Source organism: Berghia stephanieae, chromosome 4 (genome assembly GCF_034508935.2).
Source record: "Berghia stephanieae isolate SIO BIC M18660-M18661 chromosome 4, UCSD_Bste_1.3, whole genome shotgun sequence".
Classification (NCBI taxonomy): domain Eukaryota; kingdom Metazoa; phylum Mollusca; class Gastropoda; order Nudibranchia; family Aeolidiidae; genus Berghia; species Berghia stephanieae.
The window spans coordinates 11,508,763-11,526,262 of record NC_088363.1 but is presented as its reverse complement, the minus strand read 5'-3'; the positions used below and the strand labels follow the sequence as shown (position 1 = coordinate 11,526,262).

At 34.6% G+C, this 17,500-nt stretch overlaps 1 protein-coding gene across 4 annotated transcripts in view; it reads left to right on the top strand.

Annotated features, from left to right (window-relative positions):
* LOC144970030 (uncharacterized) overlaps positions 1 to 17,500 on the top strand; it is a 586,145-nt gene that overhangs the window by 447,284 nt on the left and 121,361 nt on the right. For all 4 annotated transcript variants that reach the window (XM_078909209.1, XM_078909210.1, XM_078909208.1 and 1 more), the window contains 2 exons: positions 1,458 to 1,619; positions 11,552 to 11,713. In XM_078909209.1, the coding sequence (XP_078765335.1) occupies positions 1,458 to 1,619; positions 11,552 to 11,713 (324 nt within the window). The remainder of the gene's footprint in view (positions 1 to 1,457; positions 1,620 to 11,551; positions 11,714 to 17,500) is intronic.

Here is a 17,500-nt window from a genome sequence, read left to right as displayed (position 1 = left end):
ACCGGCGGAAAAGTTATTAGAGAGAGAACGTCATGTTGGTTGTGTGCATGCGTCTCTCGTCCTCGCTTCCGATGAAAGCGGCATGAGACACTTCACCGAAAGCGAGGACGAGAGAGATGCATGTGCAAAACCATTTGACATTCTCTCTGTAAGGTGACGTCCAATCAAGGGACGCTACTCTTCCGCTAATCCCATACCCTATATAATGCTTTTTTGTAATAATCATACATTTTTGTGATCTATCTCTCAATCTTGTACAACTCCGGGGTGAATCGGAAATATTGATAATAAATAGCAAAAATTTATTATATTATATGTAATTCAATAAAATAATTATCTATAATAATCGTCATTTTTACATCAGATAAACAACAAAAACGTTATTATTTATTTACATGAGAATTTATATTGCGCAATATCCACTAAACGTGCCCAAAGCGCTTTTACGGGACGTCCCGCCAAGCCAAGAGCAACACTTGTCATGTAGGAAGAAGCATTTCATTTTTCATTCTCATTTGGAATCACAGAATTTCAAGAAAATTATTTGTTATATCTAGATAGCTATTATATTTTCTTGTTAAACTCGACACTGTTTTGTTGAGTTCCTTTTGTTGAACACTTATATTGTGTGTAAATTGTACTTTTTGCTTTTCTGTTTGGGTTAATTTTTTTTAAAAAAGTATATTTACATGTTTGATGGGTGTAAAGTTTGTTTTGTTTTTGTTTTTTGCTTTGTTTTTTTGGGGTTTTTTTTGGGGGGGGGGGGCGGGAAGGGGGGTATTCTGAAAATGGCTGGCAAGGAAAGAGTTAGACTTTAGCTTCCATTCTTTTTGACAATTATTAGTAACTACTTCGAGCTTCAAGCAGTAATATTTGCATTAAAAAATAAATAATATAATAACATAATTCTCATAACTGTGAATCATCACCATTCAAAATTTAAACCTTGAACATCTGATTCACCCTGACACAATACCAGATTGAAGTTCCGGGTCACCTTTGGGGCAATTTTATTTTTGGCTTATTTCATATTTATTTTTATTCATTTTTTAATTTCATTTCACAATGTAATATTTTTTCTTCAGTTTTCATCAATCTAAAATGAAATGATGAATATAGAAATAAGATAGATCTACACGTTTAGATATGTATAAAAAGCATTTTCACGTTTTACCATGTACAAGGCATACAAGACAGCATTCGTTTATTTTTCCAGCAATACATATCGGACTTTGATTTTATTTCAGTCAGCGCATGTCGCCTGTTAGGCGCTCGATTTGTACTGACATTCTGACAACGTCTATTATAAATATTACCACATGAATTGTGATAGTTGCGACTGAAATGTCTGTAGGAAGCATTTTTGTTTTCACATGTTGTACAATGTATTGTTATTCATGTTGCAATAATAGTATGAAAGCAAGAAATATGATATGACCTTGAACTTAAACCAACAGCGGAACTCCAGGCGGGACTCTGTGGGCGTGGTTCCGGTGCTCTTGGAACCGCCTCCCTCCAAACAGAGACGGGGGTCGCTCCAGCTGCCCTTCCGGGAACACTTCTTCGCCAAGAACGAGCCCAAAACTGCAGACGGCATAAAGGGCTATGACGACATCTTTGTAAGTCCCAGGTTTTGTCGATCTGATTGACGTCATAGTGTATTATTATTATTATGGTGTAACACTCTTTTGTATCAATATTCATTAAAACTAGCTGTGGTGTATTATTTATTTAGCGGATATAGTTTTTGTATTACCCATAAATAAAGTGTCTAATATTATCATCCCAGCTTGATTAATTTTTCATACTGTTTTGTACCGTTGGCTTGATCAGAAAGAATGATGTAGTTTGGAACAGTAAAATATGTACAGAAATAATTTTGCAATCAAAAATGAAGTTTACAAATATTTTCATCTGTCTCTATCAATACTCTCATGGTCACAAAACTGTAATTATTAATAAACGATGGACTTGTTTGTTCCCATAGATTAATGTGACAAGAACTGAGTGTTTTTCTTCAGAAATGATTTGTATTGTTGTTCTTACTTAATGTGAAGAAGGTTATATTATCTGTTTTGGACAATTTAGTGAAGGTTTCTCATTTCTAATGAATTACGCCAATGGTAACAAATTCATTGTAGATTAACATTCATGACTATTCCTGGTCCTAAATCAGAATGACGCCATATTCAACAATGCTCAAAGGCAATCGGGTTTTGATTTTTTCTCAAAAACGTGCGAAGACATTAACTGATTTTTCTGAAATTCCAATTAGACTAGTATTAGAATCTGTGTGACATTGCACTCAAGAGCAAGTATGCGCTTGCTCACAACATTGCCATCCGGAAGTATAACGGACCAACACACAAAACTCTGTGTAGCCATGAACGTTTATAGTCTGGTTAAAACAGTTTTGTGAGAATTACTCTTAAACGCTGATGGCAAAAAACAATATCAAAGACCTGAGTGACTTCAACTTCAAACTATCTATAGAAAAGCCTCGAATGACATTTTTTTGTCAACCGAAAACATTTTTTCTGATTTGACGTTAAATATAAACAACATCATTTTTTGGGGGGAGAATAGTTTCATTTTGTAAATAAATTGTTCCCCAAAATAATTTGGATTTGGATGAAAAGTTGTATTTGTATCATCTATTCTTCTATATTAACTGTAAAAGTTCACAGAGCATTTCCGGAATATCTTGTCATTCCTGTTTTTTTGCGGGTTTTATAATCCACAGTAATCGTTGATGCATGCATAGTAGACCGAATGATTTCACTTTATGGGTCCATATAGGAAATATTATATTATCCATGTTGTAAATACCTCGGGCTATTGTCTGAGAAACATTTATTATATTGCTGCCTCTGAGACGATGAGGACTTTCTTTCTTTTCCAAAAGTACATTTCAGTCAATAACCATAAAAAATATGACTTTTTTATGATTAATATTTTTGGTTAATTACAAAATGGAAAGAACCGAGAAAGCAACAATTTTCAGTCAGCCTTGGAGAATACGTATAAAGTGCAGTATACTGGCAAAGATATTTTGTTTTGTTTTGTTTTTGTATTTTCTTTTCTTCTTTAATTTTATTTTGTTACTTTAAAATTTTTGTGGGGGTTTGTTTGTAGGGGTTTTTATTTATTATTAATTTATTTGTTTGAAGGTTTGAGGTTCGTTTCGTTGATTTTCTTGTTTGTTTGTTTTGTTTTTTGTTGGGGTTTTTTTTTGGGGGGGGGGGGTTGTTTGTTTGTTTGTTTGTTTGTTTTTATTTTTTTGTTTTTTGTCGTTGCTATTTTTCTGGATTGTTTTGTTTTTATACAAGTGTGTTGTTCTTTGATTTTCTTTTTTTTTTCTTTTTTTTTTTGGGTCGTTTTTTTTAATTTCCTTTTTTTTTTGTGCGTTTGTTTTGTTTTTGGTTTATTCCTATGGTGTTGTTTCTTTTGTTTGTTTTGTTTGTTTTGTTTTTTTTTGGGGGGGGTTGTTTTTGTTTTTGTTTTTTTGTTTTTGTTTTTGTTTGTTTGTTGTTGTTTTGTTGTTGTTTTTTTGTTTGTTTGTTTTTTTTTTTTTTGGGGGGGGGGGGTCTCTTTATAGTTTGGACAAAACACGTACTTTACGACATCGATCTAGATGGTCCCCAGCTTGTTCAAAGTTTTCAAACCTGATCCTTTCCCCTCAAGTTATTATCCATTGATATTTCCATTAGTCCCAGAGTTGAAATTTTTTCTTTTGCCAAGATGAGGGATCATTTAAATCGATCGATTCTTGAAGGACGAGTTTTCTGGCCAAAATTTTAGATACGTGTTATCTTCAGAGTCCGGCAGCTGACTGGTTCAACAGCTTCGAGCAATTTAAAATCTCAATCATTCGGTCTTCTATTGTAGCAACTTGTGTTAGACTTTGTGGTAAATTACATGTCCATTTCATTTGGAGGTGTTTCCTTTTATATCTATAGTCTGACTGTTAAACAATAGGGAATGAGATTAGCGGAAGATTAGCGTCCCTTGATTGGACGTCACCCATAGTCTGTGCGAGGACGAGAGACGCATGCGCACAACCAACATGATGTTCTCTCTCTAATAACTTTTCCGCCGGTGACGTCACATACTATGGGTGACGTCCAATCAAGGGACGCTACTCTTCAGCTAATCTCATTCCCAATAGATATGTATTATGTTTTTAATCTGGATTCATCGAGTTAATGTTTACTTTTCTTTTTCTCGTCACCACCCAATGAATATAATAATAATTGTGTATAAACATGAAGTGGTCATGACATGATGGATAGGGCGCTGGCTGTGAAACGTTGAACTGTTTTTAACTCATGAATTGAATTGAAAGGAACCAAATGTTTAGACAACAAGATTTGTCAGATCTTATTTGTTACTTAGGACGCATTAATAGAAGCAATAGTTCATCTTTCTCGTAAGATCTCCACCATCATGAAACCAAATATTATATGGGGCAGCTTGGCTCAGGGGTACGGTCTTTGCTTCGTACCCGACAGGCACCGAGTTCGATCACCCGTCTCTGCCTTGTGTGGCCTCGAGCAAGTCACCTCGCCCTAGCTCTATTTACGGCGCTGCATTGCGGTTGACGCCTAGGTTATTCCAGTCTTCCCTTGGAACGGACCCTAAAGACAAATTTCACTTATGGGATAAATAAAGGGAATTTTAATTATATTATTTTTATTTATTTGATATACAATTCCTCTGATAGAGAAGCGATATACATTTCATTGCCGCAAAACTCCCTACCACGTCTTCTCTTCCTCTACCTCCACTTACCGCTGGTCATGTAGCAAAAAAGATTCGGCAATCCCAAAAGTTCAATCATTATCTTTCTCACCATAAAATACATTTAGAGGGAATTAAACCAAACACAATGTATTGACAACAAACAAGCAACACCTTACCCTTGTTTCTCTCTATTACCATTCACGTCTTTGAAGCGCAATAGTCTATTTAATCGTAGAATGTCTGAAAGTTTCCGATTAAATATCCCTTGTACACTCTTTATATTTCGTTTAGGATTACATTGATTGCAAACATCCAAAACAAAAACCAACTACAGTTCAAGTGTCTTTTTTTCTTTCTAAAACTCTGTTATTCATTGGGTGGTGATTGTCTCATTGTCTATGTTTTGATATTCGTTTCTTTTCTTTTTTTTTTAAATCTTCATTTTGTCAAATTGCATACAATGTTATTTTCCATTTATATTAATATGTTCTAACTTTATTTATTTTTCCCTGTGTGTTTTTCAAATAGCATTTGTCAAAAGTAAGGCTCTTCCTTTTTCTGTTTCATTTTGTTTTGTTTCTTTTGTTTGTTTGTTTCCGCTTTGTAATTTAGTTGGGTTTTCTTTTTCCAACATAGAATGTTGAATTTTATCTAGCATTTTAAATTTGGGATTTTTAGTGGAATGGGATTTTTTTGTTTGAATGTGTTTAAATGTTTTGCTTTTCAGTTCAGTTTATTGACCGTGATTTGTTTTTTGTTTTTTTGTTTTTTCAGATATATGCATTGAAAGAATTTTATTTTATTTTTTGGTCTAGTTTTATGGAATTTTATACAGATAATATGGCATATGTTATCTTTATTGACCCATTTGTTATTTCCTATTGTGCATGCTTGTCTTGTTGCTGTAGCATTCCCTGTGCATTTTATATCACAGCACATAGTATTCTATACACACTTTGTAGCTATTGTTTCCTCTATGTAGATGAAAATTATAACTTGCTTCCTTAACATGATATATACTCATTATACCCATTTAACAAACATATATATATATATATATATATATATATATATATATATATATATATAACAAACACATATATAATAATATGTTAGTTTTCTGGCGGCTTGTAATCTGTGCTATATCATAATATAATTATTTACTAATCATAAATTCATTCAATCTAATTTATTTTAGCGGGATTTCTTACAGCTTTGTTTACACTAGAAATCACCGAAGGGGAGAATAAATAATTGAAAGTACGAATATTATAGAACCAAAATAAAAGACACTTTAGTCACGAATAGACACCAGAATAGTTGTATTGTTGTAAGCTGACAGTAGAACATTCATCAATAAGTTGTGAATCATTTATATTTTGTTATCGAAATCAATCGTCACTATTTGTTTGTGGTGTTTACCATTGTCAATGTTTTTACGGGTTTTTTGGGAGTTTTTTTGTCCCAGATAAAATAACATACATCATACGGAAATGGAACTGGAAGGCAACAACCGACTGATTTGGCCAGCCAGAATATAACTGTCAACGTCTTCTCTTTAAACTCCGCCCTTTATTTTTACATTCCACGATTTTATATCCATTCAATGACAAAACAGTTTTATTTCATTTCGGCCAGAGATATTCAATGTCAAGCATCGATTGCTCAACTTGTCACAATTCTCTTTTTTTTTTAACCCGAGCCCTAGAACCCTCTTTTTTTATATACTTGAGCCCTAGAAGTCTTTTTTTTTTGTAAACGTGAGCTCTAGAAGTCTCTTTTTTTGTAAACATGAGTTCTAGAAGTCTCTTTTTTTGTAAACGTGAGTTCTAGAAGTCTCTTTTTTGTAAACGTGAGTTCTAGAAGTCTCTTTTTTGTAAACGTGAGCTCTAGAAGTCTCTTTTTTTGTAAACTGAGCTCTAGAAGTCTCTTTTTTTGTAAACTGAGTTCTAGAAGTCTCTTTTTTTTGTAAACGTGAGTTCTAGAAGTCTCTTTTTTGTAAACGTGAGTTCTAGAAGTCTCTTTTTTGTAAACGTGAGCTCTAGAAGTCTCTTTTTTGTAAACGTGAGCTCTAGAAGTCTCTTTTTTTGTAAACGTGAGCCCTAGAAGTCTCTTTTTTTTGTAAACGTGAGCTCTAGAAGTCTCTTTTTTTGTAAACATGAGTTCTAGAAGTCTCTTTTTTTGTAAACGTGAGTTCTAGAAGTCTCTTTTTTGTAAACGTGAGTTCTAGAAGTCTCTTTTTTGTAAACGTGAGCTCTATAAGTCTCTTTTTTTGTAAACGTGAGCCCTAGAAGTCTCTTTTTTTTTGTAAACGTGAGCTCTAGAAGTCTCTTTTTTGTAAACGTGAGCTCTAGAAGTCTCTTTTTTGTAAACTGAGCTCTAGAAGTCTCTTTTTTGTAAACGTGAGCTCTAGAAGTCTCTTTTTTTTGTAAACGTGAGTTCTAGAAGTCTCTTTTTTTGTAAACGTGAGTTCTAGAAGTCTCTTTTTTTGTAAACGTGAGTTCTAGAAGTCTCTTTTTTGTAAACGTGAGCTCTAGAAGTCTCTTTTTTTTGTAAACGTGAGTTCTAGAAGTCTCTTTTTTTTGTAAACGTGAGTTCTAGAAGTCTCTTTTTTTTTGTAAATGTGAGGTCTAGAAGTCTCTTTTTTTTGTAAACGTGAGTTCTAGAAGTCTCTTTTTTTTTGTAAACGTGAGCTCTAGAAGTCTCTTTTTTTGTAAACGTGAGCCCTAGAAGTCTCTTTTTTTTTTGTAAACGTGAGCTCTAGAAGTCTCTTTTTTGTAAACGTGAGCTCTAGAAGTCTCTTTTTTTGTAAACGTGAGTTCTAGAAGTCTCTTTTTTTGTAAACGTGAGTTCTAGAAGTCTCTTTTTTTGTAAACGTGAGTTCTAGAAGTCTCTTTTTTTGTAAACGTGAGCTCTAGAAGTCTCTTTTTTGTAAACGTGAGCTCTAGAAGTCTCTTTTTTGTAAACGTGAGCCCTAGAAGTCTCTTTTTTGTAAACGTGAGTTCTAGAAGTCTCTTTTTTTGTAAACGTGAGTTCTAGAAGTCTCTTTTTTTGTAAACGTGAGCTCTAGAAGTCTCTTTTTTTGTAAACGTGAGCCCTAGAAGTCTCTTTTTTGTAAACGTGAGCTCTAGAAGTCTCTTTTTTGTAAACTTGAGCTCTAGAAGTCTCTTTTTTTGTAAACGTGAGTTCTAGAAGTCTCTTTTTTAATCATGAGCCCTTGAAGTCTTAGGTTTCAAATTTGATGACAAGCTGAGGGACATTGAGTCTTGGGTTTAAGCATATTTTTTTTTGGAACAATTAAAGTCATCTTTATTTATTGATTTTTTTATACGACAAAAATAAGAAATAATGCGTTTTGTCAGCGTTTATCAAAGTAGATCTATCACACGTAAATTTTAGGCCGCTTTCCTTAGCTGTTATTTAATTACATATATCTTTATCATTCGCCTGCTATTGACGATTTTCATTGAACATTTAGGTAGCTGGTACAACACAAGGAATGGCGGTATGTCGTCAGGCTCACAGTGTCTCTGTTTAGACTTATCTTTGATCGTTACAAGAAATTATAAGATTAGTTTAAATAAATACACTTGTTACATTTTTATTTGATTTAGATTATTATATTTTCATATCATCACTTTCCTTCACTTTCCATTCTTTATTTTCAGCAAAGTCTAGAAAGTGTATATTTACCACCAACTATCACAATGTTATCTGTACTTCAATAGTCCACCTTTTCATGTCGTTGATTTTGTTTTTATGCATGCTTTGTATATTTAGGTTTGTGTCATTGTTTTGGTAGTTTTCTATCCTCCTTATTTTATATCGATATACATATCGTTCATTCTTTGGTATGGGCAAAGGTAATGTAGTGAACTATATCGATAAATGTATAGTTAAATCTTTGGTGCCTATAGGAAAAGATAAAGTAGTAGACTGTATCGATATAATATTTATCGTTAAATAAGCGTATCGACAAATGATGTGACAAAATAATATGCATGCAAATGGGTTTGTTTCTAAAATTAGAAATATTTCCCTTGGTCCATAATGGAGACTGTTCCTATTTTAAGAAACTCGCCTATCAGTGAAAGGATATATTATTTGAGTTGTACCAAAGTGGACTTCTCTTATCTGCAGTATCTACACTGGGAAAACAAAAGGGATTTTACCAATATTTTATGGAGAAAAAAAAAAAAAAAACTTTTACATACAAGATATATTGATCAACTAAGATGTCTTCCAATAATTATTGTCAACAAAGTCTCATGCATAAAATTTCTTTGAAATTTCCGGTTTTATCCTAAACCAACGACATTTCAAATTACAAATATGTGTGGCCAAGATGTAAATAAACTGCGTTTTGTTGACGTCAGGCAGAATTTCGTTTACGCCAACGAGAGTGGTTAGCAATACTTCAATCTTCTTGTTGTCATGATTGACTTGGGCCATGGAATACAAAATTACAAAATACAAAATGTTACAAATCGTCTTAGACATTCAAAGAACGGTGATAGTTTTATAGTGAAATGATGACGATATCATAAATATTCATACGACAATATCCAAGATAAAACCAAAATCACGTGATTTTAAATTTAATAATCAACAAGCAAATGATATTTTAAAAGTAACGGGGACAAAATTTAATCGTATTTGGTCAAGAGTTCACCGGCGAAAAACTACGATGAAAAACTGTGCTCTGTTTAAAATATATTTTAGATAATATGAAATTACTTTTCTACTAGTGCGTGGTTTATCAAATGTAAGGATTGGAACCGTTTAACTGCCGTACTCAGGAAACCCTTGTATTTTTTTTTAATTGGCCAGAAAATAACTCATCCTTCAATAGATATCGATCGATTAAAATGACCCTCGTTTTGGGAAAAACCCTGAAACCTGCGCTGGTCATTTAAATCGTGAAGGGCATGTTTTCTGGTCATTTTTTCAAAAATACACGGTTTTCCAGAAATACTAACGAAAGAGTGAAAATGAAGAGACTTCGTATGGGAACAAAACAGACAATTGACGTTTCGGGTACAAACCCTTCGTCAGCACAACAATACACAAATAAACGTGGAAAACAAATGAAATACAATGAAATGTAACGTGTATCGTCTGTACTCAATGGTGGTTGCAGTACTAACTCCGCCAAACGAAACTAAAAAATAGAATTCATATTTTTTTTTTCAAATCTGTAATTCGTCAACTTTCCAATTTATCGCCGGCTATTGGACGTAAAGCTTGCGTGTCAAAACGGCCTCTTGTTTGCTGTGCCATTTAATTCATGCTGCTAAAAATAATGACCTCGTCAATAAATGGACATTGGTCAATTTGATAAAAAAATAAATTTGCACATATAAATGCCCACTTGCATTGTTGACCATGCTTTTAATGCGCTTTACAATGCTTCAATGATCACAGTGGTCTTCAATTATAAATAGTACCTTTCGTTGCAGAGTAGCAACCGGTCAATATAATTTAATGTCTCTGAAACAAGTTTCAATGTTATGACATTTCTCTTTAAAGTGATACCAAACTGCAAGAAGCTGTAGACTGTAAAAAGTAATAAACAAAAATATATGAATATAACAGCTACAAAAAAAATGATTTAAAAATACCGAATACGAAACATTTCGGGCTCAAAATCCTTCTTCAGCAAAAAACAACAACATAAATCCCAATAAAAGCATAATTACATTACTAAATCCGAGATCGGCTAATGGGGGTAGGGGGGGGGGGGGGTAGGTCCTCTCTGTAGAAGAAAAATCTTGGAATGTCATTTTATGATATTTTTCTTTAAAGAAAACTTTTCAGACAAATCTTCAATTATTTGTCTACAGCAAACACAACCAACTGTGTGAAATGAACCATGTAGTAAATGGTGTAGTCACGAATTAATACATACAACGACAAAACGAAAATATGTCAAGCTAATTTCGTCCAAACATCAAAGCCGCTTGTACATAGAATGATGGACTACGTCCACTGTGTGTCCGAGAGCGTGTAGTAGAAACCTCCGAACCGAATGGACAATAATAATAATCATAATAAACATGTCGTCTTGCAGAGAAAGCAAATGCAGTGTACGGCGGATTATATCTAGAGATAGCTCAAGGAAATGCTGAATGTCCTCGTTAGAAAAAGAATAAGACGATGCTGATATCCCTTGGACTGGACGTTTGTGTTAGATTGATGATGACGCCTCAGTGGATTCTTGTGGCCATTTTGTCTTCATGATGCACGTCCTAATTTGCACCACGCTTGCTTTTTTGTAAACAAAATAAGAAGAAAATAGGTCACCGATTTTGTAATATTTTTTTTTTAACAAATTGAACAAAAACTAATATCTTTTTTTTTTTTTAAATAAGACGCAACCGGAAGTGTTTGGCTTCTGGAAGATTCATTTCACCAATGTAGAACTAATTGGAAAGTATTTAGTAGTGTACTAAAAGAAGGCAATCGAATACGCTTTATAAAGGCAGCGATACTGTTTAGATTAGTTCTCAATATTGCAACTCAGTTACATTTCCTACTGTCTTTAATTAGATTCGTACCTGTAATATATTATTGTCAGCCAATCTGATTCAAATGAGAAATAGAAGAGGAAGAGAAGGAGGGGAAAGAGGAGAATATGAAGGAGAGGGTGGAAACATCTTAATTTCAAAATTTAGATATGATGCACAATTTAGTTCAAATTCATGTCAGTAATTGTAGTAATCTGAGATCCGGATGTAGTCGCTCTTTGGTACTCAACAAGTTTCGATATTTTCTGTAATCGATTACGTTATGTTTTTGATATTTGTAGGGGAGTTTACGAGGACGCAACAGCCGGGGAGCGAACTTGTCCGTAGACGATACGTATGCCGTGTCCACCACTACGTCACCGCATGGGACATGGAATGAAGGAAAGACGAAGACGAAAGGACAGAAGTTGTCTGTGGTCAGTTTATTTGGACCCACTAATAAGGTAAGGTGTCGTTGGGAATGGACAGAAGGAGAGAAAGAGAGAAGGAATAGATGAGTAGTGATTAAGAAAAAGACACTGAGAGAGAAATAAATACAGGTGGGCAGAGGGAAATGAATTTAAGGGAAGGAACGAAGGAAGGATGTAAGGAAAGAAGAAGAAGATGATGATGATGATAAAGAAGAAGAAGAAGAAGAAGAAGAAGAAGAAGAAGAAGAAGAAGAAGAAGAAGAAGAAGAAGAAGAAGAAGAAGAAGAAGAAGAAGAAGAAGAGGGGGTTTAGGAGGAGAAGGAGGAGGAGGAGAGAAAGAAAAAAAGAGAGGAAAAGGAAGAGAGAGAGAGAGAGAGAGAGAGAGAGAGAGATAGAGAGAGAGAGGGGGGGGGGTTGGAGGGAGAGATTGGGCCAAAATTCGTTCACCTCGGAAGGCACATCCTAAAGAGATTTGAAGGCCTTTAAAAGTCCTTTGTCTCAGATACCATACACTAACGTGAATTGAACGAATGATTTTTCATGGATTCACCCAAAAACAACATCGCTGGATCCAATAAATGATTTATAAGATATAAGAATTAGATGAGCCGATTTTGAATCACATTTTAACTTCGGACACTTCGGACACAACCTTCCAAGCGTGATTGAACTTTGACCCCCAATTATTTATGTATTTATTTTATCATATGATTACATTGGATTAACGAAATTTGTGTGAAATTCCTAAATATGGATTACCCTTGATGAAGGATTATCATCTGTATCCACTAAGGTAAGTTTGTTTGTTTGTTTGTTTGTTTGTTTGTTTTATAATTTCTATATCATACTTATCGTCTTTTATTGTTTGATTTTGGAAGACGACGGTGAGTTCAGTTTTATAGAGTACAAGGGTGACTGTTGGACGAAGAGGGACGTATGTTTTGAAATTTACCTTTTTTTTTTCGAATACTGACATAGAAGCCCCCCTTTTAATTTGCCAAAATTGTTTTCCTCCTCCTCCTCCTCCTCCTCCTCCTCCTCCTCCTCCTCCTCCTCCTCCTCCTTCTCCGCCTAATTAACCCTCCTCCGCCTCCTCCTCTTCCTCCTCCTCCTCCTCTTCTCCTCCTTCTCCCCTTTCTCCTCCTCCTCCACCTAATTAACCGACCTCCGCCCTCTTCTTCTTCTTCTTCTTCTTCTTCTTCTTCTTCTTCTTCTTCTTCTTCTTCTTCTTCTTCTTCTTCTTCTTCTTCTTCTTCCTCCTCCTCCTCCTCCCCCTTCTCCTCCTCCTCCTCCTCCTCTTCCACCTTACTAAATGCATCTCCCACCTCTTCTCTTTATCAATACATTCTACGCCCTCTGTTATCTTTCTTTTCACCTCCCTCTATCCCTCTTCCGCCTCCACCCGCCCCTTCATCTCCACCCCTTTTCTCCTTCAGTTTTCTTCAGCTTTCTATTGAGATATTCCTATTCTTCCTCCCCGCCCGCGTACAATACATAACGTAATAACTTTTTTTATTGTATCCACTTACTATTCAATACTGTTCATTCTTTCAAACGAATAGATAACTACTTCACATACCTCAGCGTTCAATAAATAATATAGTTAGAAGAAAGGAAGGTAATCATTTATAGTAGAAGGCTGTATAAAATTGATAGGTATCCAGTTACAAAAAATGTCACTGTTGTACCTATGTACCTAGGAGACGGACAGCCATAATTACTTGATGAATTCGACCGTGTCTTATTTTACACTCTGCAATTTTTATGATGTTCTCAATGGGACACAATTCACTATCTATAACACGGAATAGGATTAGAATGTAAGACTCGAACACGATTTTAATTTCCCACACCTTGGAATTCCGCATAATTGCAATTTTTTTCTCCTCCATTTGGCTATAAAATATTTGCATATATAACTCGATGACCTTCAACTTTTTAGATGATCTCGCTCTAGACTCTTCTATGAAATCTCAAGGTTGATATTATTTGATATATTGAGGTTTTACTTAATCCTTCATTGTTATATTAAATCAGGGGGGGGGGGGGGAGTTAGCCAAAATTATAATCAAAAGGTGTTTTATCAGTTTATGACAGATGTCAAATTCACAACAACAACAACAACAACAACAACAACAACAACAACAACCAATGTATCGAATAAATACGGAGTTGATATTGAAAAGAAGGATTACAATGTTCCCGATGAAAAGAATCGAACACAAATAGATTTTTAACGTGAACTGCAATAAATAGTGAATTGAATGATGACCTGGGTATGAAAAACCAGGAAGAAATACGTATGAAAATCGATGTATGATATGATAATTGTTGTAATGAATCGAATGAATTATTTTTCTATTTCATTAGTTTCAAGTTGGCTCCGTTGTTATTGTTTTGTTTCATTTGTCTGTTTTGTTGTTTTTTGGGGGATTTTTTTTATTTTTTTTTTTGGGGGGGGGGGGTTGGGTTTGTTTTGTTTTGTTTTTTTTTTGTTTTTTTTTGTGTTATTGTTTGTCTTTTGTTTTGTTTTTGTTTTGTTTTGTTTTTTGTTTCTACAGGAGAGGGGAGGTGGCTGGGGGGGGGGGTGGATCGATGTGTACTTATTCCCAGGTCTGATAACCCTAATTATTATGACCTCATTGTTGTAATTGACATATTCTCAACCCGATGAAACATAATATTGTCCATCACAACAATGTCAAAGTAGGCCCGTAATTGCGTTGGGTTATCAGACCTGCTTATTTGTACACCTAGGGGGAAATGATTTTTTTCTCTTCTTATTAGTGGTTTGTCGATTGCCTTTGTGTATAGCCTTGTCGCGTTGTGTGTGTGTGTGTGTGTGTGTGTGTGTGTGTGTCTGTGTTTATTTATTCTTTTATAAATGCAATCGTTTATAGTGCATTAAGTGCCTATGGCTGAACAAACAACACCTGTCCGACCTACAAATATGACAAACACACATATACACAGTCACTCACTTACACACACACACACACACACACACACACATACATTCACACAACATGCCAATATGACAGATGACCAAGCAAGGTCTATGTCACGTGACCAGGTGACAGGTTTACAGTAAATATAATTATGTACCATGAATTGTCCTTAAAGAGTCATTAGAGGTTGGCACGTAAAGGTGTGACATCATTACCTGTCAGTTTACCCATCAACTTAAGAATGTCAGACCTCTGACGTTTTGATCACGATATAATATCGATATGTTATAATATTAAACATCCGCAGTCAAAAAGTACCCATCCCCCCCCCCCCCCCCCCCCCCCCCCCCCAAATAAAAAAAAAAAAATTTCATATCGATAAATCAATTTAATCGGCTTTCATAGTAATGATTATCCGATTTTATTTTTGAGTCAGGAAAAGTCAACGTTCAACCTGGTTGTTAACTTACAAAACTTATATTATTATTGTATTCCTTTTCTTCAACGATACGATATTGGTGGGGTCTCAACTCAGTATGGATGTGTACTAGATTTATTCAGGCATCGGCAGAAATGATCACAGTTTTCAATATAGATAGAATGAAGTTGACGTCACTTGAGTCTTTGTTATTGTTTTTTGCCAGCCGCGTTTATGAGTGATAATTCTCATTAAACTGTATTAACCAGACTATAATCGTTTAAGATTACACATAGTCTTGTGTGTTGGTACCATGGTCCGTTATACTTCCGGATGACAATGTTGTGAGCTTCTTAGCCAAGAGCATAATATCTAGAGAGAGAGAGAGAGAGAGAGAGAGAGAGAGAGAGAGAGAGAGAGAGAGAGAGAGAGAGAGAGAGAGCTTCATAATTTTCCACGTGTTCCTCAGAAGAAGAGAAGATAATATTTTAAAACCATTTTTTGTTTGTCTTCAATCATTTTATCATTCATATTTGTTTTGGTGTGTTTTCTTGCCAAACGACACATGTGTTTTAATTGGAAGTGTGGCATACGTTGCCCGATAAAATTGTGTCATCAGACTTGGGATCTTGTCACTCATTGGTTGGTTGGGGCTGACGGAAGCCTTGATGACTTATCACTGTGTGTATAGCCTGGGATCAGGTTTGGGTTGTAAAAACAGAAGCTCTACCACTCACTATTCGGACAAAACACATGTGTTCATTATGACGAGAGAATTTTGACTTTGGATATCCACAGATTAAATTGATGCCCATTATGTCCAAAAGTCTCAAACTTGAAAATGTTTAAAACATAGTTTGAGACATGTTTAAAGTTTTTAGTTTGATACATTTTAAATTCTTTAGTTTGAGACAGTTTTAAAGTCTTGACTTTGAGACAGTTTTAATGTCTTGACTTGAGACAGTTTTAAAGTCTTGGTTTGAGACATTTTTAAAGTCTTAGTATGTGACATTTTAAAGTCTTAAGTTTAAGCCAGTTTTAATTTTTAAGTTAGTTTGAACATTTTAAAGCTTGATTTAGACAGTTTTAAAGTCTAGTTTGAGACAGTTTTAAAGCCTTAGTTTTAAACATTTTTAAGTTTTAGTTTGACACATTTTTAAAGTCTTGAGTTTAAGACAGTTTTAAAGTCTTAGTTTGAGACTGTTTTAACGTCTTAGGTGGGACAATTTAAAAGTCTTTGAGACATTTTTAAAGTCTTAAGTTTGGGACATTTTAAAAATCCTACTTTGAAACAGTTTTAAGTCTTACGTACCTTGAGACATTTTTAAATTCCTAGTTTAAGACTTTGTGTCAAATGTAAATCATTTGAATCAATCGATATCTGAAATGAAAAGCGTTGTCGATGAAATGAGAAATAAATGTGTTTTATGAGTGGACAGCAGAGCCAGGTAGCGCTGGATTGACAGACAGGAGAGCCAGGTAGCGCTGGGTTGACAGACAGGAGAGAATTAGGTTAGGCACCTTGTCCTCATCAACGGGCAAGACGTGGAAATCTTTATAAATGGGAATCATGGAAAGGGGATGAAATGGTATTTATAGATAGTTCGAAGATGACGTCACTCAAGTCTTTGTTATTGTTTTTTATCATCCGCGTTTATGAGTAATACTCACTGAACTGTATTAACCTGACTATAAACGTTCATGGATACTCACAGTTTTGTGTGTTGGTCCGTTATACTTCCGGATAGCAATGTTATGAGCTTCTTAGCCAAGCGCGTACTATCTATAAGTCGAGTTTGTTGCTGTTGTTGTCTCTATAACCCAGAGGCCTTTAATTATGTGCTCTTGTGCGTGCCCAATGCCCAGCAGTAGTAAAGGGATATCTTTTTCAGTTGTTACGTTGTCCTGTAGACTGTTTTTCAGTACCGGACTACTGGGGGAGAATATATCTAGCATAGACACAAGTTGGTGCATTTCACTACGCATTCCTCGTTCTTTATTCTTCGTTTTCATGAATTTCTCGTCCAAATATTAATATCTGAAATTTGTACATTACCACATTTTCTTTGTAGAAATGTACGTATTTTTAAATTATTTTTTTTTGTTTTGTTTTGTTTTGTTTTTTTTTTTTGTTGTTTGTTTGTTTTTTGTTGTTTGTTTTGTTTTTTTTTTTTTTTTTTTTTTTTTTGTTTTTTTTTTGTTTTGTTTTTTTTTGTAGAAATGTACGTATTCCTATTTTTTAATATTTTGTCAGAGCAAGGACGAGAAATACGTCATTCACCATATATCTTTCATTTAAGTTTAAGACACCGTCACCACATTGTGTGATTCGATTATTCGAAATTCTGCATTCCCCGCCTTGAATTCCCAAAAATCCGTGTTACCGATTAGATGAAATCCCGTTTAGACGGTTTGCACCGCCGTATGTAAGATCTATGTATTTTTGCTACCGTA